This window comes from Notothenia rossii, assembly GCF_949606895.1.
Source record: "Notothenia rossii genome assembly, chromosome: 9".
NCBI classification, from domain to species: Eukaryota; Metazoa; Chordata; class Actinopteri; order Perciformes; family Nototheniidae; genus Notothenia; species Notothenia rossii.
This window is the reverse complement of record NC_136907.1, coordinates 12,912,280-12,940,040: the sequence shown is the minus strand read 5'-3', so window position 1 is coordinate 12,940,040 and position 27,761 is coordinate 12,912,280. Positions and strand designations below refer to the sequence as shown.

The following is a 27,761-nucleotide window of genomic DNA, read 5'->3' as shown; positions in this document are numbered from 1 at the left end:
GATTATGCTATCGAGGTGAGTTGATAAAGTTTGACTTCTACACAGAGGGCCAGTGAGCGAAGGCATGTATCTAATAACGTTATTAAAAACTATGTTATATTCATGCTCAATGCACATTCATAGCTTGACAGATGACCTAATGCAGCAATTACAATTATCTCTTCCCAGTCTGATAGTCTGAGCCTTGGACTACACGAGATGGAAAACATAAACATGAAACTCGCTTTTCTTCTGCACATGTGTGTGTGTGTGTGTGTGTGTGTGTGTGTGTGTGTGTGTGTGTGTGTGTGTGTGTGTGTGTGTGTGTGTGTGTGTGTGTGTGTGTGTGTGTGTGTGTGTGTGTGTGTGTGTGTGTGTGTGTGTGTGTGTGTGTGTGTGTGTGTGTGTGTGTGTGTGTGTGTGTGTGTGTGTGTGTGTGTGTGTGTGTGTGTGTGTGTGTGTGTTGCCAGTGCATGCCACAGCCATGACTGTAAAGTGTCTGATATTTGAATCACATCCAAAACGCAACAGGAGAACGTAATCACTCCGCAGAGAGAAAGCGGGTGAGATGTGGGGAGAAAGATGTGAGACACTTGGACCGAGCTGCCACTCAGGATTCTGGCAGCACAATTTATGAGCTCTGCTTGTGGCGCATACCTGCACTGCGTCCTCGCTCCTGACCATACATAGAATCAGACACAATCAGGCAGCCACAATATAAATATTGAGTTGAGACATTTTGGCAGCTGAAACTGTGACCTAAATGCTAAAACTATGAGCAGTGCTGAGAGTGTTTCTTAGAGGCAGGAGAGAAATTACAAGTAATGAAGTTACCGTCATCTTTTTATAGATATGCTGCTTGACTGTGCCATTAATCATAGACATCTTTCACTGGCTTGAAACTTGAGTTTGATGTACGGTGTTGCACGTTTACTCGGGGAAGTTGTTTTGGGGGGAATTCTGGTGGGCAACGGTGGCCATGGAGATACTTTGTCCTTATTGCTTATATCGTTTGGTTTCCTAGAGACACCTTTTCCCTTTGTTAGAGTCAAACATGATCTCTAATGCTTTAATTCACACTTTGGAGAGTTGCATATACTTACAATTCATTCCCCAACCTCAATTATAATCCTGTTTGAGTTCGATGTTCCTTTATACTGGAAACAGTTATTGGCATTGCAATAAATCTTATCTTCTAAAAGTTCAGTTTAAGTGTTTGTTTTAGAGAGGTGATTCAACGTTATGATCATTTTAAAGGCTGAGAGTTTAGTGCTGCTAAATTGTATTGTTTTATACTGACAGGTGTTTATAATATTTAAATAATCCAACTAATTAGAGGGAACATAAAACTTGCCTATAATACTGTGAAAAGAAACAGCTAACAGTGATCAACAGCAGTGCTTGGAATATCACCAGTTATTGGGAAATAAGTACGGTATGTAGTATAAGTACTATAAGTATATTATAGTACAGTAGAGAACTGTATAGTATAGTTTATTATATGCCTTAGTTGAATGCTCGATTCTGATTCTAGACATCCCATATGTTGTTAACAAACCGTTGCTAAGTCAGATGTACTTCCATATCAATCTGCTGAAAGAAGTCCTGGAAATGTAACTTCAGCTGTGGACAACAAACATTTCTCCATCAGAAAACAGAATGTTATATGTTTTGAATATTTAAAAAGCAAAACTTTGATCAGTGCTGTCATTTTAAGTTACTATGGCCCCAGTTCCAGCTGTTGGTTCGCAGTAGAACTGATGATTTCTTTCTCAGTCGGTATTCCTTTTTACCCCCTCGATGCAAATTATCCCATCCATAAGTACAGTTCAACCTGGACATTGTATCTTTTGATTTGTAGATCTCACAGGATGGAAATGTTCTGCACATCTCCATAGGAAACAGCTGTTGGCACTTCATTAAAACATGTTAACTTTAAGTCATTGCTCATTCGGGTCTAATAGACTGCCTCTTTAAATGTACTCCATATATTTATTTATTTTCCGGCTAGAGGTTGTAGAAGAGAAGAGCCAGGGGATACTCGTAGTTGTCTTCTCATCATGTGTTCAGAGACAGAGCTTAATTATCTGCGGAGGTCCCAATAGACTGGAGCCAAAACCATTACCTCACTGCACTGTGAGAAATGTCCGAACAATGTACCTCCACTGCGGTTTAATTCAATCATGTTTCCCCTCTGTTGGTGTGTGATAGGGGTTCACATGGACGGGGTTGGGATTCCCAGTGACTCTTAAAGTGACCATCACATAAAAAGTATCAATCCTAGTGGACGTGAAAGGTGACTGAAACGTGTTTAGGTAACTCTTTCATGGAAAATCAAGTTGAGTTTTTATTGGATTCATAGCTGTTACAATGGAGGCCCATACCACACAATTTTTGACATCTTAATTAAAGCAACAACCTGCACCTTTAGAACTGAAAAACTGTTTCTATTATAAACCGCAGTTGATTTATTGCTTTATTGTTGCATACTCTTACCCAATATGGCAGTGCTATTCACCATTTGTTGTTTCACTTTTTGCCAGCAGGAATTACATTTCGGGTCCAACTATAATTTGTCTAAAGAAGAACTTTCCTGTTTTAGAACATTGTGCACAGAATGAAGCACTCCTCGCTACAAAAAGAAAGATACATTCTTCTAGATGTGGCAAAACCATCATGATTGTGAGCCTCTAGTATTTTTCAGATTGTTGCATTTTTAAGAACAAACGCCACTTTGTATGTATTACTATTGCTTACATTTAACAAAATGACTGAAGCTGGATTTTCCCCCTCCAATTGTAACAATACAACATAATCTAACGTTTGTGATCCAGCGCTAAAGGTGACAAAAGCACATTCATTTAAATAAACCTCTACATATTTTTTTGTTTTTTTAACAAATACTTGATGCTAAATCACAGATTTACGTTTTCCAGACTTAAATATGGTGAGTTTTCCACATTTGGTATATATACTACGTGTATAGCGCCTCAAACACTGACACTTGATAAAGACCTGGGTCTTATGAAGTTTAACTTTGATTAAGCCTCAATTAAAACAATTGTCCGACACTGAATCTGAGAGTGGTTGATTGAAGCCATTGGTCACGATCAGACGGTTTTATAAGAGCCTACATTGATGGGATATTCAACTTCAAGGGTTTATGAGTTCCTGATTGTTAATATGAACCTCATTGCTTGCTCAACACCTTACTTAAGAGGGATTAACAGTAACATGCCTGCTTCACACGATCTGCCCTCCTCTGAAGTATGACACCGTTTCGGCAACAGGTACTGAAACAGATTTCACCTATAAATCCTATTATGAATGTTTGACTCCATTTAGAGAGAGTATTGGCTTACAACACGCACTGTACTGTACGGGGTCAGGGGGGTGGCAGCGGAGACAGGAAGAGATGATGTCACTGCCCGGGGAGTATCTCTGAATCCCCCCCGACTTGGATGTTTAATTTACAGCATATTAGTCAAAGTGATACCATATTGTCACCTTTGACCTACTTAAATGTTTAATGTCTGTTCGTGGAAGATTATATGGCACTGAACATGAATCTGGTGTCCTCTACATGCAGGGTGACATGACTCAGCGGCGTCGCTGTCACACCTTCTGCTCAACCGGCTCAACCCCAATTTGTCACCACTGCCAACTAACTGTAACATGCTTTTTGCTACTTTTCTAAACTTGTCATGCTGTTATCCAAATACATTTTAGCTAAAGCTGCAAACACAAGAATAATATAATAGCATAATAAACTATGTTTTACATTGTTTTAAAGATGACAGCAGAGAGATTACAGGATATGAGGCGAGAGAGGAAGGATTCAACAAAGGTCAACAAACAAATTAGAAATGGGGCTCTTTCATTACACGGTCAGCATCCTCATAAACCCAGAAGACCCCAAGATGGCCCGAATACTGAAACTGAAACCCCACCCTGTTTCTGCATGTTTCTTTCCACCAGTACTGTACATTATAATATATTTTGTTTAATGCCTTTTATCAGTACTCTAGTGCATCATTGAGTTACTTGTACTTTACTTTTTTTTTTTAAGTTAACGTGGTAAATATAGACAGGAAATATGAAGGGAGAGACAGGAAAATTACACATTTAATAGGAATGAAAATATTTTGAGAGATATTATTGTTCAATTACGTTCATTGGACAACTGTATGCACCAGTTTATGTGCAGACTGAAACCTTCACATTACACCTACACTCTGAAAGAGATGATGTAAGTTAATGTGTGATGACAACACCGAATACGGAACAATCTACAATGATTCAACACAAGATATTAAAATGTCAACTACATTGAGATGTCACAGCGTTTCTTCAAACTAAACAGGCATGCTGTGTCACAGCCTCTCTTCTGATAGTAGAGAATGCAAAAGACAGAGAACATGAATCTTTACTCTGCCAATGATCTAGAAAAGCTGTACACTATTTGGTGTGATTTATGCACCCCTCCCTGAGGACCCAGAGCAGCATGTTGATGTAATAGCTTCACGTCCATCATGGTACAGACAGAGGACTGTACACAGCAGCATAAACACCATGGGGACACATTCAACTCACGTTCACTCGCGTGCGAAATATGAAATAAACAGTTTTCTTTTATTTATCGTCATCAGCCGTGGCAACAAGTGTTTTAAGAGGCAGGAGAGTGAGGACACACTACAACAGCACTTTGTAATGCTCTGTATGATGGCAATGTGGTGTGAAGGCCAAAGAAAAGACAGGATGTTGGGTGTTGTGACAGTGTCACGCTGTCAAAGAGTGTAGCTCAGTTAAAACGCTCTCAACTCTGACAAATACTAGCTGAGGTATAGGAGTCATCATCATACATGTGAAATTGCTAAATGTTAAGTCCTTAAATACATAAGTTGATTTTAAGATGACTTATGTCCATACTGGATGTGGTGACCTAACAGTGGGGATATGGATTGTGCTTACTGTAGTTGTGTCAGGAATTAAAATACATGAAAAATGTAGAACTTGTTTCCAGCAACGTTTTTTGTGGTTTTTAATGCTCTTTTTAGGAAAGAGAGATGCAGGATGACAGGGAGAAGGATGGGATGACTTGCACCAAAGGGCCTATGGAGGAGGATTTGCAAACACAAAATGATCATATGCCTTTTTAACATAAAATCCTGTGATATTAATTTGTTTAATATCACAGCTATTGTAGTGATAAATACTGGCAACTTATCACAACAACCCATTGGTGCAGTAAACTAATTGTGATTTCCACTAATACTATCCCTGTACAACACCTGATGGTATTTGGGTAAGTGTGCATCATGTGTGAGTTAAGTTAATCAATATGTGTTGGATTTATTTTTCAAGTGGGGTAGTCACATGTTCACCTCATTGCTCAAATACCTCTATCTTGTTTTTTTTAGCATCTTACGCTCTGTTTTTCATATATTTCATTCTAAACACCACATTTTTCTCATCTAACTTTGATAATATTTTGTTAAACATTTAAGTAAATATTTGCTCTATACTGTAGAAAGCGTAAGGGGCACCGAACAAAATGATCTAATCTTATCACAAAACAATACAAAGCCGAACAAACATGTTTTTTTTTAGCGATGGTGCTTTGTGAACTCTGCTCATGACTATCTGCCACGTGCCGCTGCTTGTTGTTTAAAGACAAATCCTCAGTAACGGGGGTTAAACCAACACTCAAACAGTAATGAGGAGAACAAAGGATGGGAGAAGGTGCACAGATAGCGGGAGACAAACAGGGCCTCCGGGATAACCACCTCTGTCTAATCATCACCAGCTCCGTGTACATTTTTGGCTGCAGCCCAAACGGGGAATACTTACATTAACCCTGTAGTCCATCCACCGTAAAAACAAACACATTAGTCAGCCAATCTCTGACTCTCCGCACTTTCACATTACCCACAAATGTTAGCGTTACTGAGCTTTTTCCTGCCCACCATGCCTCGCCCTTCCTCGCTTTTTTCTGCCATCATCGGGCTATCTCGCTTTCACCTTTTCACCCTTAATGCTGGAAGCTGGATGAAGCAAAGACTGCGTGACCTCATCGTTTTCACAGACTGCACACGCGGTAAGGAATACACTGCATCATATCTAGATCCGTCCCAGGTTGTATATGCACCCTTATCACTCCATTTAGGATCTTAAGACTCTTCTTAGATTTAAATGTGTGTGATTATCCTGATTTACAATCAAGCTTTTCTGAATGTTGGCCAAGTTGAGGGGATTTTTTTCTCCTTAGTTGCCTACCAGGTAGGCTTTCCTTTCAGGCTGTATGCAAGTCTTACATTCTGCAGCTGCTAAGCCAACACTAAAGGTCTCAGAACAAAAAGAAAGTGCCTAAAGTCCAAAAGCTTATGAAACCCAATTTCCGAGTCGTGCAACAATAACCTTTATTTAAGGTAAAACATCCATTTGCAAGGTTCGCAAAGGTGTGACAGTAGGACAGGTTCCAACTTCTATTTCCTAGCTGCCTATTTTTTTTTCTTCCACTACATCACGCTTCTTGTGTGCACAAAGAAGAGTAACATCATGAATTCCTTCATGGAGACGATTTGATTCATACTGCCTTCAGTTATTGTGTTTTGGTTCAGACTCAAAACTTCAGATGGGGTTGAAGTACACATTGTAAACTTAATCCAAAGCATGGCCTAACCATAGCAATTTATAAAGCATTTCATTGGTAGAGTTTGGTGGGAGTATACAGCCTATGTAGAACTGCTGTTTAAGGAGATACGTTTAAGCAAAACAGTCCCAGCTTCTTTCTGTGGGATATTGTGACCTTCGTTTAAACTTTGAAAAACAAGAAAACATTCTCTCATAACCACATTCTCCGAGTATTTCCTCAATACAATCCCTCAATTCTTCGCAGCTTTAAAACGACCCCATGCTCAGGTCCTAAGGGCTGAATTAAATTCAACAATAGATTTATTCAAAGTGAAACACTAACACTCTGGTTGAACAGTGTAATCTATTGATATACTGTGTATGTCATATCTGGAGACTAATAATTGACACAGGGGGATGTGGGCCAACATTATTCTTGCATGTTAATCAAGCATGAACATGTAGAAATGGCTGATTAAAGGGTCAGTGTGTTATCATAGAAAACATACATGTGTAATCACACGGTCTATGTGATATCGGGCCTCTGTGTTATGTCACGGCAGCCATGGTTTCACACGATTTAGACCATATCATTTCTCATATCAAAAAACATAGACTGCATTAGGTATGTATGTGATTATCTTTGGGAAAATATTGCAATATGGCAATTGATACCATGTGATATACACCTACCCGCATATTTGATAAGACCTAAGCAGCTCTGGTACTTTTTTAAATATTAAAAGTTAAATATAACACACTCGCTATTTTATATTCCTCTAAATACATGTTTTTTGGTGGTGGCAATGTGGAACGCTCCCCAATATCAGTTTAGCCTTACGTCATATGAGACAACACGTTTGTTTAACAGGGAACACTATGAAAACAGTGGGGGAAATGTAAATTGTCTCAGTGTTCTCAGTGTGTAATTCTGGCAGAGGTATACCAATGCTGCACTGCCTTAAATGGGAAACAGAGACCCAGACCTGCGCTTTACTACAACATGTCTCTGATTAGGACCAGATCGCTCTGCCTGTGGTTAGCTCTAAGCCACTGCCAATTCTTACTCATGTTCAACACTGTTAACTTTGTGGTTTGAAAGCATCAATGTTAAGCTCTCCCTCTTTTCAGCCACTTATACCTGCTTTAGTGAAGATCCATTAAAGAACCATTGGCAAACGGCTGGGTAGTGTAATGGTTATGTTGTTGTCCTTGAACAGAAGTCTGGTATAAAAGCATCACAAATAAAAGCCAAAATAATTATTAGAGGATTATTAATGTTCCATCATACTGATTTTTTTAAGGATTCATCTTTTCCATCCATCCTGATATCAAAATCAAAGGTTGTTTTTTCTCATGATTATTTGTTAACAAAACTAAGGGTATTTATTTACAAGTTAACAAGATTATTATATTATTTGGAGTCAATTGACAGAAAAGTCATCATCAACTTTGATGGATATCCTTAAAAAATTGGCGTTGTCCAAAGCATCCATATGCATGCTCACGATAGTGATCTTGGCATAACAAGAAACCTGAATGATATTTTAAGAAAGCAAATTAGATTTCCCAAGAGTGAGGAGAGTTCCAAGTGATCTTGAGATAACCTGAAGGGAAGAATTTGTGCACTCCAGGGTCACCTTCAGCTTTCATAATACCAATTTATTTGTGTCATACATGCTTTAGTTTTCTTTGCACCATAATGATTGTGGATGTTGACATATTATTGATACTGATTTTCTTTTTCCTTTGGGGTGGATGAAATGTTCTCAAAGCCCCTCAAGTCTCATCTGCACTTCTGGTTGAGCCAATCAAAAATAATTAATATATTTATCTTCTTTAGGCTTTTGTTTGGGAAGTGATGTCTGCTACCATCTGGTGGCCAAAGTGAAAACTTCATTAATCAGTCATTTAAAATGTCTTGCTTTGATGGAAAATTCATTTTAACAGCGTCCATATAATCCATAATATCAACATTAGTTGACAGTATACTTTATACATTTAATCTCATGTTATTAAAATGTAATTATCTTTTTAATTTGTGCATGTAAACATCGCGCGGATTGTCCCTTGTTGCCAGCCGTAGTTTACGTCATCAAAACAAGCCGACCTGAGCAGCATGTAGGATCCTCTCTGGAGCATTTTTGACCTTCTGAATTTATTCCTTTTAAGTCGTTTCGGTGAGTTGATTTTTTACAATATATTTTCATTGTATTTCTTTGTTATTTTCAAATAAAGTGGGTGTCATTTTAAATTCCTGCACTAGAATTAATGCGGTGGTAAAGTGAAAGCTAACGTTAGCTGCAGCAGGGCTAACCATGTAGCCTCCTGTAATCTGACGTTGACACAATAGTAAAGTTATGATATTATTAATACAAACTGTTTTTGTTGATGTTGATGTTTTACAAACTGGACCGAGCTGCTATGCAGTGCTGATTGATTAATACTGCAATACATATAAACGCAATAGAGGTTCGTTATTATAATATGTACACTTCCATAATTACTAACAGCTTTTAAATACATTTCCTAATTCAGAAAAAAACTGTTATTGATACAACAATATCAGATTTTTTACATTTCTTGACTTATATTTTTAATTTTATTGACTTAGGATATTTTATTATTCTTGTGTATCCCGACATTTAGTTTAAACAAGAGGTACTGAACCTTCATCTGATCATCATGTTTCAGATAATGCCTGTTTTTAACTTCTCATCGTCTCTCCTGTACTACAGGGTTGGACCCAGATTTTCAGTATGTCGGTGAAGCATGCATCAGTCCATGCCAAATGGATCATTGGCAGAGTAATAGGGACAAAGATGTACAAAACTGCCAAAGTGAGGGTCACAAGGCTGGTGCTGGACCCTTACCTGCTGAAGGTGAACCTTTTAACAACATTCATTCATTGCTTATGTATTTTTGAAGAATGGGTGGCACGATGTTACACAGTCTACTTTTAAATTCAGGGAGGAATTACGAAAAATATGTTAATGTGGTCATTTTGCTATGATGTCTGCCGGCTATTTTGTTCTTGTCATATTGTCTTTGTTGACTATTTATTTAGTTTCTCCAGAAATAAGCATGCAATTACACCACTTTTAAATCTTGTTAACTAAAAATGGGTTTAGTAGTTTCTTGGATAACAAAAGCATTTACAATAATTTAAAAAATCTTTGTCACTAAGAACCAAAACAACCAATTTAACGACAACAAGGGGGCAGTCTTGCTCATTTTTGTTTCACATTTAAATGGAATACATTTAGTATTTTTTTGTCTGATTAACAGCAATTAGCTGTTGGGCTGTTATTTGATGAAGATGAATCCCTATTGTGTATAACCACTTTACCTACTTTAAGAATGGTAATTGATTACTGTACTGTACATTGATTGTGTATTTATATGGTTTTGTTCTTCTCCATAGTACTACAACAAGAGGAAAACATACTTTGCCCATGATGCTTTGCGACAGTGCACTGAGGGAGACATCGTTCTTCTCAAGGCTCTGCCAGAGGCCAGGTCCAAACATGTGAAGCATGAACTTGCTGAGATAGTGTACAAAGTTGGTCGGGTAGTTGACCCACTGACAGGAATGAGCGTTGAAGGAACACAGTTTGTTGAGCCTCCGACTGACCTGCCACTTATCCTGGGAGAGGACCAGACGTTATCAGAAAAACTGCAGGAGCTGAACATCTCTACCGCCCCCAGTGGAGCTGATTCCCCTCCTGCACAAAATCCTACTTCATGATGAAAAACTGCCTTATATTTATGAAGTAATGTTAGTTTAAATGTCCCTCTGCAATTACAATTATGTTTCAGGTGTCCATTGTAAATATAAATGTATAAACCAGTCATCAATATAAATATCTCAATTCATGTGGAAAATGCATTTTCTTTGTTACCGGAGTTTAATTAAAAAAACATTTCTGAGGAGTTAACAATAAAACAACAATGAGAATGCATGGTGTTCATATCTGTCAAAATTGTGTATACAACAAGTGTTCAAATTATTTTCGTTGATTATTGACGTGCCATTACTATTATAATCATGTATTCTGTAAGTCTTTTGTAAAACACAAGATGCTCTTTTCATACATTTACTTTGAAATTGGCATGTATTTAGTATGATACAGCAATGAATGAAAATGTTCTAAAATGTGGGTAAAGCTTTTATTTTTTGAAAAAAAAGTTATATTTAGAAGTAGAATTAAACTATAAAAAAGCAACATAGTTTATTTTTTAGTCAGGTATGTTGTAATGCATAGAAACTTGAAAAACAGCACATTTACGTTAATGTAGAGCTGGATTGAAAATCGAATTCATGACTTTGATCAACTGCTGTAATAATAGCCACTTCTTTAACTCTATCTTCATTCCTCTTGGTTATTAAACTAACATCACACCGTAAATCAGATATACAAAGTTAATTCGCTGTTAATGTGGTAACGTCAGCTCCTCTGGGAACAGTCCTGTCTACAGAGTCAACCTCCAACTGACAGCAGCTCTCAGAGGCAACATGGCGGCTCGAGTCCTTCAAAGAGTGGGCAAAGGCCTCAAACAGACGAAAAATGGGCTACATACAAACGGGCAGGTCACGGTTCTCGTAAGGTTAGACTTTTGCAACTGTTCTGCACCAATGCAAATGCATACATGCTTCTTGTATTGCGTTTATCTTTCGTAAAGTTTCACCCAAATGACAAAAGTTCGGTAGGCTAGGTTGCTAAGCTAACGTATGGACGTTGCTTACGTTTAGATCTCCGTGTAACGTAGCTAGCATTAGCTCTAGCTCTAAAGTTGCTAACTTTGGTCTAATTATTACCCTGCCATTAAGTTGTAAAGCAACTTGTGCACGCACCTATTATGGCACACTTCATAATTGTGTGTGTTGAGTTATAGTTATCATTTGCAGAAAAATCACAACTTTCTGTTTGTGTCAGTCCAAAACTTCAAGGTCACAATAAATTAATCTCTGCACAGCACAACTTGTGTTGATAAGTGTGTGGCCCAGTTTCATGCTGCAGCAGTTGTGTAGTGTGTCCTAACCATATACTGAAGATAAGGTCAAGCTGTGTGCAACGTTTACATCTGAAACTGCGATGCAATGTTATCTAAATCTGCTTTTAATGCACTGTGTAAGGTAACAGTTTTTTCGTCAGCTGGCAAACTGTCAAAGGAGTGTTTTTTTTATAAACAACTGTAGGTAACTATTGTATAGAGGTCTTGTTGGCACTTTAAAATGTAGTTTAATATCCAAAAACGATATCCTAATGTGGGACAGCTGTGCATGAGTCTGTGTTGAGCCTTCTCTGTTGTTGGCCTTAGAGTTGGAGTTACTTCATAATGAAAGAGTCTAAATATATTTGTGCAAAGTTCTTATTTTACGTCATAATTGACTAACAATTAAACCAAATTTGAGTACATCATCTTGGGCTTCTAAAACGCTGATTCACATGTTTAACCTAATATTCGTTATTTGCAACCCTGATCTGCTGATATATAAATATGGCTCTGAACAGCAGAATACAAACCTACAAAAAAGATTAATCATCAACAAAAGAATAAAGCGTACATTAAACACCTACTAAATAAAAGACAGTAAACGACCCTGGAATAGAAAACATTTCATGTATTTTTAAACTTAAAACATTTGACAGGTATTAGGCAGTTGTTATTTTATTGAGAAAAGGAGGATCTGAAAGCAATCTCCACCTGAGATGTGAGCAGAGCAGTGTACCGAAGAGCCAAACCATTAGATGTGTCAGTGACTTTAAAAACGACAGTAGAGTACAAACGTTTGTGTTCTGTTTTTTTCTCACCTCAGGAGCCTCTCAGGTTTTGGTGAAGACAGCTGGATCAAGTCTCTGTTTGTCCGAAAGGTCGACCCTCGAAAAGACGCTCACTCACATCTGCTCGCCAAGAAGGAAGACAACAATCTGTACAAAATACAATGTATGTATTGTTTGTGATTGGAATAGCGGTACATTGCAAAATATTACCCTGACTGCAAGTTTACCATTTTCAAAGATGGATTACTTTTTTTTTTGGTAGAACAATCTTATAGTATGCTTGGAGTCTGTATTATTGACTCATGTTTTGTTGTTTCCTTGCAGTTCACAATGTCAAGCCTGAGTGCCTTGATGATTACAACGAACTTTGGTAAGAAGCCTTCGTCACTTAATTACCTTCAATCAGATGTCTTGTCACGCGGCTGACACAGTACGGGTCTTCGCTCATTTATGTGTGTGTTGTGTTTAACTTTAGTGCGGAAATCTTGCCTGCCATTCATGCTGACCCTGAATACCCCTGTGAGCTGGTGGGCACCTGGAACACGTGGTACGGAGAACAGGATCAGGCTGGTAAGAGCATCAAGCTGCATTTCTATTAGTACTTTACACTTGTGCAAGTAATAAACCCCTTTTGTGGATGAAAGTTACACATTTCCTTTTCAAAACAGAAAACATACATTACAAATCACAGACCATAAAGTAGTGTTCAAAGTATCAGTTGATGAACCAATCATCAAATTATGAATTGTATGAAAAGTCCTTTAACAATCAAAACGATTCCAGCTTTGTTACGTTTTTTTTTTTTTTTTTTAAGGTTAAATTAAATATTTCTGTGCTTTTGAAGTCATGTTAAGAAGAAGAAAGTTAAGCACCCTGGGGCTCAGAGAAACTGATCACAGGTTGTCTAAAGAGATAAATAAGGAATCTACAGTTGTTAATGTAAAATAATATATTTTTCAAAGAGAGCTGCATTATTTTTATTTTGGCTCTTCTGCTTCTCTATTCTAGTTCACCTGTGGAGATATCGGGGAGGATACCCGGCTCTCACTGAAGTCATGAGCAAACTCAGGCAGAATAAGGTAACGGGTGCTCGGATTAGTTTAATGGCAGGTGGCACCCCCAAAAGTATATCCACAGATCATTCATCCACCGATATGTTTCACCATCTTTACAGTATGTGACATTTTCCAGCTGTGTGGTGTGATTGTAATTTACTGTAGGTGGAATGATCTTTAAAACATATTACATTTGTATGTGCAGGTAATGGACCCGGTCCTGCCTTATCCATTAGGTATATTATTGTTTAATCTCATCAATGTTCTGATCTTAATTGATATTCTGCAACTAGTACTGTAGCTGACTTCGTGTCACTCTACCGCTGCTCCTTGACCATAGTTTAATATTGTCAAAGATGTTTTTGTTGGTAGACTGAGGCAGATTCACAGAGTGATGTGTTTGCTGTTTGTCGTCGCTGTAGGAGTTTACAGACTACCGGAAGGAGCGGGGGAAGATGCTGCTGTCTCGTAGGAACCAGCTGCTGCTGGAGTTCAGTTTCTGGAACGAGCCCGTCCCCCGCCCAGGACCCAACATCTATGAGCTCCGATCGTACCAACTCAGGGTAACTCCAAAGGGAATGTACCATCTTCCTCCCATTATGCACAAATATGTGAAATATAATAACTTCTTTTCCACTCCACCCTTCACATTCATATTTCAGCCCGGGACGATGATCGAGTGGGGAAATTACTGGTAGGTCATTTTTTTATATCGCATAAGAAAGTCATCAAATTGGATTTGTTTTCAGAAAGTTAGTCTGAGAGCCCATAAGATTTTTCACAAGTGTTTTTGTGTTTGCAGAACTACCATTATTACAGTATTTACCATTAAAAAAGTTCCTCACTACTATTTTATTGGTTTCACAGATTGTAGCAGATGAATATCAGTCAACGGTACTTTTTGGGTAGACAATCTATGCATGACTCCTAAGCATGACAAGATATATCTCACAAAATGTGTAAATATCAAGCATAATTTAACTTTGTACACTGTTTATAATATATGTACGTATCGGATATCATTTGATATTAATTTGCCTGCTAAGATAATAAAACAAACATGCTTTAAAAAAGGTTTTGAAAGAGGTTGTTACATGGAGGTTTGATTTTGTGATCTAAATAAATGATTTGGATAAGTGAGAAGGTCAGATTCCTTTGAACTTTAAAGCAGGTTTCTAATTAAGGCTGGTGGTTAAATCAATACAAACCTTTAATTAAATGTTGTAAATGTTTTTTTTATGTATCATAACTCTTTGGTGCTCTGCAGGGCGCGTGCCATTGAGTTTCGCCAGCAGAACCAAGAGGCGGTGGGAGGCTTTTTCTCACAGATTGGAAAGCTGTACACAGTTCACCACTTATGGGGTGAGCATGTTTCAGAGTTTAGGTACCAAGTTTGCATTTGAAAGACATTTACAAATACATCACCGTATTACAAATGATTGCAAAATGTCTTTTTATATAAATATACAAGAGCTTAGCAAGCGGGAGAAGATGGATGGATGGATGGATGGATGGATGGATGGATGGATGTCCCCTAGATATTTTTCCACCAAGTGTTTGTGTTACTTTTCAGGAAATGTACATTATGTATTATATACATTATCTTCTATTCCTCATCTTTCAGCTTACAAAGACCTTCAGTCCAGAGAAAACACCAGGAACTTGGTCTGGCAGCATGACGGCTGGGATGAGGTTGTTTATTACACAGGTACATCTTAGTTTGCTGTCTTATTCTCTCCTACCTTAACCTCTCTGGAGCGCTACATATTTTTACATTGCATATGCATGAAAAGAAGACGCAGGAAAGACAGGAAAAATATGGCAGTAGGTCAGATGAAAGAAGATATTATTAAACATAGTGATGCTTCCTTTCATCATATAGATCCAAAAAGGTGTTTCAACAAGGATAGGTTATTCAAGGGTAGGTGATGCTTTACATACAATAAAAAAACAAGAACTTATTATGTAAACAAAGGATTGTGTTAGTTTAAGTAGGTGGTCTTCCAGCCTTACTCATCACAGGATTTTAGTAGGATTCCATTGAAAAAAAACGAACAAATGCGTGAATTATGAACCAAGTTAAATAAAATGGTTTGATGAAGTTACCACAGTTCATTTAAACAGATTGTCCACTTTCCTACGTAATTGTGTTCCTCCGCATGGCAAAAATAAATCTGTTTCTTCACACTTTACAGTCCCTCTTATTCAAAACATGGAGTCTAGAATAATGATTCCCATGAAGAATTCTCCCTTGAAGTGAGCACAGACGCCGGGGGAGCCTCTCTACAGTCACTGAGTCGCACTTTGAAGATCGTGACCAACCATCAGATGCTCACTGCATAACATCAACGTGTTGTTTCTTTGTCTTCTTTGTTTCGTTACTGTACTTTGCTGTGTGGGCCTTGATGTCTTAATTCTGATCCATTATAGTGCTTTTTGTAGACCAAAACTAATTGTACCTCCTCTTCACTGTCTCTATTTTGTGTAGGGTCAGATAGTAAGAGCCTTATTTTGACATCATGTTATAAAATCGTCACTGTCTATGTGTTACCAAGAAGAGATTAAACATTTAGCAGTTCTAGTGCTGGTCACACGGGCTGAGAATGTCAGATGGTCTTTCAGGAAAATGACACCCAAGCCTAATTGCACTAGCATTAATAACCATTCAAACAAAACTGCCTCCAGTTTCACACAACACAAACACTTCATTAACACCCCAATATTGAGGTTAATTTGGCAAGCTTCTTATGTGTTACAGGTGAAGGTCTGTTTTTTAGGAGCATGATATATAAATCAGTGTTCAAGAATGGAGGCTGATGAGATAGAGGCCTTTAGTGCTACCGTTTATATTCAGTAAAAGTACAACACCTATTTGGAAAAGTGACATAATGTTTACATAGCTTTGATGCAGCCAACTGAATATGTTTTGTACCAATTGTTTGTTTCAAAATAATTTGGCTCTAATATAATCTCCTTCTGTTCTAACTTTAACATCACGACACTTCTGCCTCTTCCGAGATGATTCAATGATGAAAACGGGTTTTGATTTGTGCGTAACTAATCATATCTGATCAAATTGCTGTCCACTGACTGGTCTAAACTAATTAATGCCAACAGGGGGACTGTGTGCTCTAACTGAGATTAATGTTTTTTTTTTTTTTAAATGGTCAGATTTTAAGTCTCGAGCTTGGTCAATACAGTATTTGTAAATTGAGTGGGTTTTTATGAACTGTCTGATGTTGATGAACAGACAGAGGAAATAAGTAAAACCCTACGTGGTAAATGTGAATTGCAGTGATTTTATGAGATTAGTTGTACATAATGAATAAAAATTCTGATGAAAATTGACAAAACAATTATTGGTCTCCTTTTGTGGTGTATTTTTTAAATGATTGTAAACATTACCATGATAAGACAGTCGCTAATGTGACGTAATCCGCGCGTCGTCTTGGGTGTGACTTATGTTGCCTTCAGTGTAAATCGGAGATCTCTAAAGCGCACAAAAAGCAGCTGCGACTAAGTGATTGATCAGTGCGTAAAATGCTGTTTTCCAGTTGATTATAATTAAAGATGGCAGTTTGCCTCCCCAGGAACAGTTAAGTGACAGGTTGTACAACAATTGTAGTCTTATTTATAAGAGACAACAGTTGCCGCCTTAGCTTTCTTAGTTATAGTTGGAATATATTTTATATAACGTACAGAACCTGTAAGCACAATCAATAAACAAACACGACAGAAATGTTAACCATGCAAACCTTTACAGACACTTGTATTCCACATACAATAACAGTCACATGGATATAATCAGCACAGATAAGATATATATTATTAAAATCTGACAATGGAGATAAATTCTGCCACTTCATAATCTCCTTTTGTGACCAGATAACATTGTATCTACTTTATCTTTTACCGCTCTTTCAAATGATCAAATACCTTCTTTTTTTATTGTATGTTTTTTTTTTTTACTGTACTGTGTCTTTCTTCTCATTGTAGTGACACTGGTAATCGGAGTCACCTAGGATTATTTTCAGTGGTGTAAAGTATAGCTAAATAGATTTACTCAAGTACTGTTCTTTGGATACTTTCAGTTGTTTGCTACTCTGTACGTTCTACCCATAGACTGTATATATACCCCACAATTCAGAGGTAAATCATGTACTTTTACTCCACTACATGTATTTGATACCTTTAGTTACTTTGCAGATTTGGATTAATAATGTGAAATATAATCAACCCTTAAATAAAACTGTAGTTACACCTGAGTGAATTCACAAGCTACCCTGCAGTATACAAAGGAATTACAACTAGCTTCACCTTTGCCAGCTTTGATAACACTTTAATGCATCAATAATTAAAATCAAAACATATACTTTATATCATTCTGAAGTGGGCCAATCTGCATAATGAGCACTTTTACTTTTGGTACCTTGAGAATATGCTGATGCTAATACTTTTGTATTTTCACTTGATTAACATTTTGAATGCAGGAATTTAGCTGTTTTATATTTGTGTGTATTTTGATGCCAATTCTATCTCCTTTTACGTGGGTAAAACACACTGTTTCATCATTTTTATTTGTATCTTTATTTATATTAACCTGTGTGAATCTGTTCTGTCCTGTGTTTCATCCTTACCCTGTTGCTGTTAGAACCACTGAATTTCCCCACGGGGATTAATAAAGGTCAATTTTATCTTATTTTAGTAACATGAAGGAGGAGTTTGAAGTTTCCGAGCCTTGAGATGTACCTAAAGGCAGCACGAGAACACGTGCTGGAGCCTTCTGGAAGCCGACGCTCCTTTCCTCAGCGCCCGACTAGTGCGAACTCCCTGCCAGCGCTACTTTTTACTTTGACTCCGCTGGTTGAGCTGCTTCGCCATGTCTGCCATTAAATCTCTGAACCCGAAAGCGGAGGTGGCCCGAGCCCAGGCCGCACTGGCGGTTAACATCAGTGCCGCCCGGGGGCTCCAGGATGTGCTGAAAAGTAACCTGGGACCGAAGGGGACCATGAAAATGTGAGTGGAGCCCTTTGTGCAGCATGCGGGCTAAGCTAGCAATGCTACTGTAGCTAATGTTAGCTACAATTCACCGGCAGATTGTCTGCACATGTGCTACTGAAATCACAAGATTATGAATGTATTTAAGCATTGGAAAGCCCCCTCTTTGTACCACTGTGTTGTTATCCGCTAAGTAAATACATGTGATCAATGTTAGGCCTATACAAGCTACATGGATAACGGAATTTAGCGGCGCACGTTGCCCTGCCCAGTCATCGTCACAATCCGTTTTGACAACCACCAAGCTAACATTAGCATATTAGCAAAGCCGGTTATCTGAGATCGTCAAAATAAACCTCGTCTATGACTCTTAAATCACAAACTGTCTGTAGGCTTAACTTTGGCATTGACTAGTTGGATTTCTAAGGTGAATGAATGAATGAACGACTTCACAGTTATGTTACTTATCGGTAGTACGATTTCAGCATCAGCAGCATTATTTCAGGAAGTTCAGTCTGCAGCTTCTGCCTCCGTCAGTTTGTGAACATATATGGTATTTTCTGACTGAAACATGCATGCAGGGCTGACTGAAAATACATGCAAGATGAAACTGATTAATTGTATTAATTGCACAGAGAACACCCCAGGATGCTATTGTAGCTCCCCTGGTCTCATGTTTCTGTGCCACAGTAAATCTGATCTGTACCTCTGCATTGGGAGAGACCCCATCCTCACCTACATGCATCAACGGATCAGAATATAACTTAATATTACTGAACTGCTAGTCCAAAAAGTTTAAGTTTGAATAAATGTGGCTGTGGATTGTTCCGCAACAGCTTTTGCTTTGTTAACATTAACCCTTTCCTGTCTTTGCTACGCAGGTTGGTGTCTGGCGCAGGAGACATAAAGCTGACCAAAGACGGAAATGTCTTGTTACACGAGATGGTAAGTAAATGTTAAACTGTGGATTACATTTACCAACCCTGTCCCACTGTGTTGTTCCTTATTGGGCTTTCTTCTTCATTGTTGGGAGTGACCACACCCCTAACTCATGTGTCCCATATCTGCCTGTGTCCAAGTCCCATGATCGCATTAAACAATAATAAACTGTAACATTTATGATTTTAATATTGCACCCAGAGTACAATCTTTGCCAGTTAATTGAGGCACAAAATGAATAAAGGATATATTGTTTAGAAAAAAATCTTGCCCCCTCATTCATCAAATATCCTCTATAATGAAAGTAAGCATTATTTGCATCAGCCCTGTTGCATTTTTCTAAGTGTGAAAGAGTTTTGCATGATTTCTTACGTTTTTTTATATTGTGCATTTTGCAGCAAATTCAGCACCCAACAGCATCCCTCATTGCTAAAGTTGCCACAGCCCAAGACGACATCACAGGAGACGGGACCACCTCAAATGTCCTCATCATCGGCGAGATGCTGAAGCAGGCTGACATGTACGTGTCAGAGGTAAGAGATGGCCGTTTGTCATTTAAAAGTTCTAAATTCAATGTCCCTGTCTGACACTTCTGAGAATGTACACTTTATTTAAACCTATATTGACATGCGAACCTCATTTTTAAAAGGCATGTCACTATCCAGATACGTTTTCATACCACAACTTAATTGATTTTATGCTTCAGGGTCTTCATCCCAGAATCATTGCTGAGGGCTTTGAGTCGGCGAAAGAGAAAGCCTTGGCTCTTCTGGAGGACTTGAAGGTGACAAAGGAAATGGACAGAGAGACCCTCATCCACGTAGCTCGCACCTCCCTCAGGACCAAGGTCTACGCAGAGCTGGCCGACCTGCTCACTGAGGTGAGACTCGAGAAGCTGGGGCTCTGTGGAGAGCTGACGGCCAGGATTTGATCCTACGGCACCAAACGTATTGTTTTTCTTTGTTATTGATTTTGTTGACATGCTCATCCCTTTGGCTGTGACATGTCAAATAATGGTAAATGATAACCATTAGCTACCACAGCCCAAAGGGATGTCAGTCAAACAACTACTATGGTCGTGAGCTGGTTGTTATTTTCCGTCATAATTTCTTCATCTGTTTGTGCGACATAGGGCTGCTATATCAAATGATACATGCACATTGTTTTTTTAGAAATCAAGTAATCCATTGATTGTTTCATCAAGTTCGGATGAGCATTACCATACCCTATTAAAGAGCAATAGTGTAATAATAAAAAAATCTAAATGTTGCATTGCTTTAATTACATAACATTTACAATCCAACCCATTTAGGCCGTTATGTTTGCCTTTGAAAAAACAAACATTTTCTAAATTAAATCATTTTATATCACTTAGAAATAGGTAAATTCCTTGTAAGATAAATGTCCTGGAACATTAAGAGTGGTGGGGTTAGTTAAACAAAGAATCAGAAGAATTTGCAACACCAATTTTAATAATCATAAGGCGCTTTCATACCAGAGTACTTTTCCCAGTATAGTTCTGATATAGTTCCGAAAATGTGCGTTCACACCAAAAAAGTCCGGAACTAAAATGAGTTCATGAGAACCTTCCCCCCCCCCCCTTTCAGTCCCTGCTAGAGAGCAGGTACTTTCATGGGAGAAAAAGGTTCCCATTTCTGAATGGGAGCTTCTACTGAAGCCAGTCCCCAACTCTGGGGACTTAAAGCCGGGGACTTCGGGTGGCAGTATACGCCGTGAAGTTGTTTGTGGCCTGCCAGTAAACCCAAAGAAGAAGAAGTGACGTCAGCGGCTTCATTTGCCTAACCCTCCCTCAAGGACTTATTCCGGTGTGAACGCGATCTGCTCTTTAGTTCATCAGAACTAACGAGTTCTGATGAACTAAGTACGGCAAAGTACTTGGTGTGAAAAGCGCCTAATAACACAAGCTCCCTGTGTGATGTGTTTCTCTGCAGGCTGTAGTCGATGCTGTGCTGGCCATCTCCAAACCTAATGAGCCCATCGACCTGTACATGGTGGAAATCATGGAGATGAAGCACAAGACCGACTGCGACACACAGTGAGTTTGAATAACAACTGAACTCTTCAGGATACAGAGAATACTCTTTACTGATGGTACTGTGTAGTGCTCCCATATACTTAAAGGCTCTTGCTTATTCTTCTCTCTCAGGCTGATCAGAGGTTTGGTGTTGGACCACGGAGCCAGACACCCAGACATGAAGAAGAGGGTGGAGGACGCCTACATTCTGACCTGCAACCTCTCTCTGGAGTACGAAAAGACAGAAGTCAACTCTGGTTTCTTCTACAAGAGCGCCGGGGAGAGGGAGAAGCTTGTGGCTGCAGAGAGGAAGTTCATCGAGGATCGCGTGCAGAAAATTATCAGCTTCAAGAACAAAGTCTGTCCCAATGGAGAGAAGGGGTTCGTCGTCATTAACCAGAAGGTATGCTCAAAGCTTTACATTTCTATAAAAACAGAATGGATTTGATAATTAAAGGCAGAATGGAACCGTTATGAATTGCACAGAGAACACCCCAGGATGCTATCGTAGCTCCCCTGGTCTCATGTTTCTGTGCCACAGTAAATCTGATCTGTACCTCTGCATTGGGAGAGACCCCTCCTCACCTACATGCATCAACGGATCAGAATAACACTCACTACCACCCAAGCTGACATAAATGAACATTGATTTATTTCTCTAGCTGATGATAAATATAAGTTTCCTGTTTTCTCTGTTGTGCAGGGCATCGACCCGTTCTCCCTGGACACCCTCGCCAAGGAAGGCATCGTGGCCCTGCGCCGGGCGAAGAGAAGGAACATGGAGAGGTGAGACCGTAACACATCTACCGTTAAATATAAGTGGCCTCATCTTCACAATGCAAACGGTGTAGTTCCTCTGATTTAAGGAGGCAAAAAAGACGCTTAGTAGCTTAGCTCAACACCCCCCAGATTTAAATATATCCGATTTGCACAGATCTTCCTGGTCTAAAAAGGATTAAAGTGCAATTCCTGGATAGAAACTCTGCCATCATCACATAGCGCCTGCTCCATCAACAGTCATACTTTGCTTGGCCATAAGGGAGCGCCCTTTAGCTATCGTGGGGATAAGAAGGCTTCATTATAATCAGTCTGATTTAGGGATGGGTACCGAGCACCAGTATTAAACGGGCCCCGGGGCTGAATTATTAAAGACCGTGGTACCGTTAAGCTCTGACGTTAACGGTCTTTTTATCGGTACTGGAGACATGTAAAAAAAAATATGTACCGTAATTTTTGGACTATAAGGCGCACCTGAATATCAGCCGCAGCAGCTAAATTGAATGATGTGTACATATATAAGCCGCACTGGACTATAAGCCGCAGGTGTTTTAATGTTTCATTACCATATGTAAGGGTTCGTGCACAGAGGGGATTGTCGGGAAAGAGATGGCTGTTTGAGGAAGCTCCCATTTATTAACATTTCAACAAACAAGTTGCATATTTGCATAACGTATTCAAGTGTTACCATTTAGTGCAATAGTAGCTACAGAACATGTACTGTGCTGTGTAAACTGTACTGTATCACATAGCGTTTCAGACACACAAACTTTTCAACTTTCAAACTTAAACGGTGCGCTCCCAGCGCACGTACCGGCAGTGATCTACAGCAGTGGTTTTCAACCAGTGGTACGGGGACAAACTGTCTCGCTCTCGTAATGTCTGTCTGTCTTGCTCTCGTTCTGCCTCTCGCACCACTCTCGGTTCCACTTTTACTTTTGCGCGCTACCTGTCTCACTCTTTTCCGGCCTCCAGCTTTTCCTGCTGGAGCCCGCCGCTTAAAGGTGGGGGGCGCGGACCGCCCATAGAGTTAAAGGTGGTGGACTGTAACCTGTAAAATCAATAGATTTAGGAGGTCCCATAGTGGCCGTTAGCTGTAAAAATCCATAGATTAGCCGCACCGTTATATAAACCGCAGGGTCGAAAAATTGGGGAAAAAGGCGCGGCTTATAGTCCAAAAATTACGGTATATATATTGTTGCTACACAAACATTATATTGCAGTTTTAGTGTTGCCAACTCCGTTTCTAAAATGCAAAAGTGTGCAAAATGCATCTTTTTAGTATTTTCGATCTTTCCAACCCAGGCGAGAGATCTCTCTCCCCCGCCTGCTTGCGAGGGGGCGGGGCAGTTTACACACAGGCAGCTGCTACATGCAGCAACACACACACGCACGCACGCGCACACACACACGGAGGAGATGGCAGAGAGAACGCGCTCCGAGGTGCGGTTAAACTTTACCCGTCTCGATGTGGACAATGCTCGTTACCTAAAGTAAGTGTTTAGCATGTAAGGGCGGTACCACGAGCAATTTGTCTAAACATTTAGCAAAAGTGCACCACATCCAGACGGAGGAATGCACCGGGTTCGACTGTCTTTCTAGTAGCTCTGTGGCACCCCCATCCACGAGTAACGTTTCCACGTCAGGTGTTATGTATGCTAGCAGCAACACACGGAGTTAACTCATTATTCAAACATGGGTTAGTGATTAGAGGTAACTGAGTTATTTATTTTGTTAAAGTTTCAGATATTCTGTTTACAGTTCTGTCATCACATTATTTAATACGATTTGTTAAAACGTTGTTTCTTTTGATGTGAAATATTATGTATTCAATTTAAATAAAAAGCAATGTTAGTTTTGTTCACAATTTGTTTAGTTAGTTCACCTTATTTTGTTCTCCAAAAGAACCGATAAGAGTGCCGTTAAAAGACCGGACCGATAAGCCGTATCAATAAAAGTAGTAGTACCGTTAAAACCTTAACGATACCCATCCCTCGTCTGATTTGCTTTTATGTCTTTTCTGTCATCAAATATATGAGATGTTCTTTTGGGTTTGGTCTTTCCTGCTAGTATTATATCAATTGCTTTGATTCTGAGATGAACCATCTCTACTTTTTCTGGGTTGTTAAAAATGTTAATTAACCCATTATTTTCTTTCATTATTGATTAATGTGCCATTTGGCTTCTAGAGAAGTTGTTTGGTCTGTATATGCAATAAAAAGGTGAAGACTACAACCCTAGCAATGGGTCCACAACCCAAAAAGATCCTGTTGAATGAGATATAAAAGCATCATTGTTTTTCAAAATAGCTGACTTTGTAAAGTCATCATACTTTCATTTTGCACTGGTGATGTTTGTCATCATTGACATCCGAGGGCTGAGTGAAACATACAGTCTGTGTTTCCCTCTGCAGGCTGACCCTCGCTTGCGGTGGCATTGCCATGAATTCAATTGAGGACCTCACACCCGAGTGCTTGGGACACGCTGGGTTGGTTTATGAACACACACTGGTGAGTACCTATCAGTGTTTTTCTGGGTGTGATATTTTAAGATCTACTTTTCGTTCATAGGATATTGAGGCAGAGTTGTTAATCTGCCCCTATCCTGGTTTGCAGGGAGAGGAGAAGTTCACATTCATCGAGGACTGTAGCAACCCCCGCTCCGTCACCCTGCTGGTGAAGGGACCCAACAAACACACCCTCACACAGATCAAAGATGCTGTCAGGGATGGTCTGCGGGCCGTCAAGAACGCCATTGAAGATGGTAAGACCATCCAAAATGTTACCATGTGTCCGTATCATCTGACTTTGTTTTTATCAGTTACTGTGTGTTCGACGTTCCTAATTTAAATCAAAGTTATAGTTGGCAATAGTCTTCTGCAGATTAGGATTCCCCCACATTGTTGAAACCAGTTTGTTTTTTCAGACATACCTTTTTCAAAATGTAATTCAATGAGTTAGAAAATAAATATGAATTTTATCTTTATGTAAAATGCATTTGGTGTCCTCTGCACAGCGAACACCCGGGGATGCTAACATGGCTCTCCCTGGCTCTCATGTCTGTGCTACAGTGACTCTGAACTGTTCCTCTGCATTAGGAGCGTTTCAGTCTCTCCTACATGTATTAACTGATCAGAACAAACTCCTCATTGACCCTGAGTTTAACATTGTTTTATGCCTTATTAAGCCAAGGAATGTATACTTGTGTTTTCTAAGTCTCTTCTCTCCCTCTGTGTTCCTTCAGGTTGCGTGGTGCCTGGCGCCGGTGCTTTCGAGGTGGCTGTGGCCGACGGTCTGGTGAAACACAAGCCCAACGTGAAGGGCAGAGCCCAGCTGGGAGTCCAGGCATTTGCAGATGCTCTCCTAATCATCCCCAAGGTACACGATTCTACTTTCTTCCAAGGCCTTAAGTGTTTCCATATGATTTACTCTCCTTCTAAAGCTACACATTAGACAGGGACATTTGAAAAGAGGATTGCCATCTGTTAGCATTCTTACTGTATCGATCTCTGTATTTTAATTGTGCGTCTTTCTTGTAGGTTTTGGCCGTGAACTCTGGCTACGACCCCCAGGAAACCCTCCTGAAGCTGCAGACAGAGTACAAAGAGTCTGGGCAGTGTGTTGGAGTGGATCTCAGCACAGGTGAGAACCACAGCATGCTATTGACAGAACAACAAAATAATAATTAAAGTGTTATTGTTGTCCCTCACTTGCTTATCACAGAACAGATACACTTCCATTCTATTAAATGTATGAATCCACACTGCCTCTGTGAGTTGCATGTCTACAAGATCACCTGTTGTTTTTTTACACCTTAAATCTATTTTTGTCCCGTGAAGTGCCATCTGCACACACGGCTGTTCTGACAACACAAATATTTTGCTTTGTATTTTTGTGGATTCTCGTTCTTCTTAGTATTACTATGGATACGGTACAGTCATAGAATGTTCCTGTTGCTAAGCCCCTAAATACTCGGTTGGGTCATATTGCACATATATTTCAAGCTTATTGTTTTGAACTTGATATCTGTTCTTCAGGGGAACCCATGGTGGCAGGAGAAGCAGGCGTTTGGGATAATTACAGTGTAAAGAAACAGCTTCTCCATTCATGGTGAGTAACATATTTCTAGTGTAAAAGACGGATTGAATATTTGAAATTCTCCTCATCGATCTATTACGTGACGTTTCATTCCTTTACAGCACGGTCATTGCCAGCAACATCCTGCTGGTGGATGAGATCATGAGAGCTGGAATGTCTTCTCTGAAAGGTTAAAGGTCATCAGAAGAAGCCGCAGCTGTTGTCATACTCGGAGGGATAGTTGGAGGGATAGTTGTTTACCTGACGGTTCAACGTGTTCCCACTATAGGAACTCTGAAAGCCACCCCCCCCAGTCAGATGGACGGCCCACTGTACTCCCACGGCCTCCGTCACAGCGGCAGTCAGAAACCATTGTTATGCTTGTCACAGGTTTTTTTTTTCATGGATTTGTCGACGCCTCCCTTTGGTTTATTTATGAGATTTTGTTAAAAGCACTGACTCCTGCCACTCGGTTCTGTTTCTACCCATTAAAGATTTTCATGGCTCTTGAAAGATGTGGTTGTGTTTGTCGTGAAGAGTAATTGTATCTATGCAATGAAAATGACTTCAGAGAGTGAGAATGTGCTCAAACTCAAAAATAAACTTCTCTGATGTAATGAGCTATAAAAATAGTACCACAATAAAATATTGAAATGTAATGTCCAACTTCAAATCATTTCCATTGTTTGCTACTTGGACTTAAGCATTTTCTGCTATTTCCTTTTGATTCTTTTAAATGAAGATTATTTTTGCATTGAGTGTCACTAAAATCAAAGCTTTCCAACAAAGTAGTGAAACCTAACTTCTCTACCAGTTGCATCAAATTCTTCTTGCACCCGAATACATCAGAAATAACTCCTTATCGAACTCCTATTCGATAAGGGGCATTCACTTTCCACTGCACATAGCTTATATTTAAAGTATGATCAACTCAAGAACCTGGAGGATCATTTAGTATTACATTCATTTAGAGTAAATTAGACTCAGATTCAGTAATGTAGGAACAACTTAGATTGCAGGTTTGTCAATATAAAACGATTCAAATAGTCCAAGCTCAGGTGTTAAATAGTCGACTTTGTATTAGTATCAACATTCATAAATTACTTTATTTCAGGTAAAGACTTTGTAATTTTTAGTTTATTTTCAAATGAACCATGAATACATTAACAGCCAACAGCATATGTTCCCTTTATGGGTCATTCAAGAATTGGAGGACAATTTACACACCAACATTTTTGAAAAATGAACATTTTATTTTATAATTGTTATGTATTTAGGAAAAACAGATAAACCATCAAAAAAAAGTGATTTGCCCAGCTAGGGCATCAAAGGTATATTTTCCAATGAGGAATTACTGCCGTTCCTCTAATTATAGTAACAGGGTTGAAAATCAATGCTAATTTGAGCTTTAACCTCAGGAATTATTGCTAGATGTAGCATGTAATGCTACTTTCAAGGACAAACTTGGATATCTAATGAAAGA

The 27,761-nt window shown here is 39.1% G+C and overlaps 3 protein-coding genes across 4 annotated transcripts; all 3 read left to right on the top strand.

Moving 5' to 3' along the window:
• The first annotated feature begins 8,681 nt into the window (after positions 1–8,681).
• mrps17 (mitochondrial ribosomal protein S17) lies at positions 8,682–10,574 on the top strand. Its single transcript, XM_079649860.1, has 3 exons — positions 8,682–8,792; positions 9,351–9,494; positions 10,037–10,574. The coding sequence occupies exons 2-3, from the start codon at positions 9,372–9,374 to the stop codon at positions 10,358–10,360; spliced, it is 447 nt and encodes a 148-aa protein (XP_079505986.1). The 5' UTR covers positions 8,682–8,792; positions 9,351–9,371; the 3' UTR covers positions 10,361–10,574.
• A 358-nt stretch (positions 10,575–10,932) lies between these two features.
• LOC307019190 (protein NipSnap homolog 2-like) lies at positions 10,933–16,809 on the top strand. 2 transcript variants are annotated; one of them, XM_079649858.1, is made up of 10 exons: positions 10,933–11,220; positions 12,434–12,561; positions 12,723–12,768; positions 12,874–12,968; positions 13,407–13,477; positions 13,876–14,016; positions 14,116–14,147; positions 14,721–14,815; positions 15,078–15,161; positions 15,649–16,809. In XM_079649858.1, the coding sequence occupies exons 1-10, from the start codon at positions 11,129–11,131 to the stop codon at positions 15,711–15,713; spliced, it is 849 nt and encodes a 282-aa protein (XP_079505984.1). In that variant the 5' UTR covers positions 10,933–11,128; the 3' UTR covers positions 15,714–16,809. The 2 variants fall into 2 exon arrangements, with proteins under 2 accessions (XP_079505984.1, XP_079505985.1); XM_079649859.1 differs by having other exon boundaries at positions 11,052–11,215.
• Positions 16,810–18,232: 1,423 nt separating this feature from the next.
• cct6a (chaperonin containing TCP1, subunit 6A (zeta 1)) lies at positions 18,233–26,937 on the top strand. Its single transcript, XM_079649300.1, has 13 exons — positions 18,233–18,469; positions 19,333–19,396; positions 19,789–19,923; positions 20,097–20,270; positions 21,343–21,446; positions 21,558–21,828; positions 22,129–22,211; positions 24,616–24,712; positions 24,818–24,965; positions 25,446–25,579; positions 25,741–25,843; positions 26,239–26,311; positions 26,401–26,937. Exons 1-13 carry the CDS (start codon positions 18,333–18,335, stop codon positions 26,471–26,473), a joined length of 1,596 nt encoding a protein of 531 aa, XP_079505426.1. The 5' UTR covers positions 18,233–18,332; the 3' UTR covers positions 26,474–26,937.
• Positions 26,938–27,761: the final 824 nt, after the last annotated feature.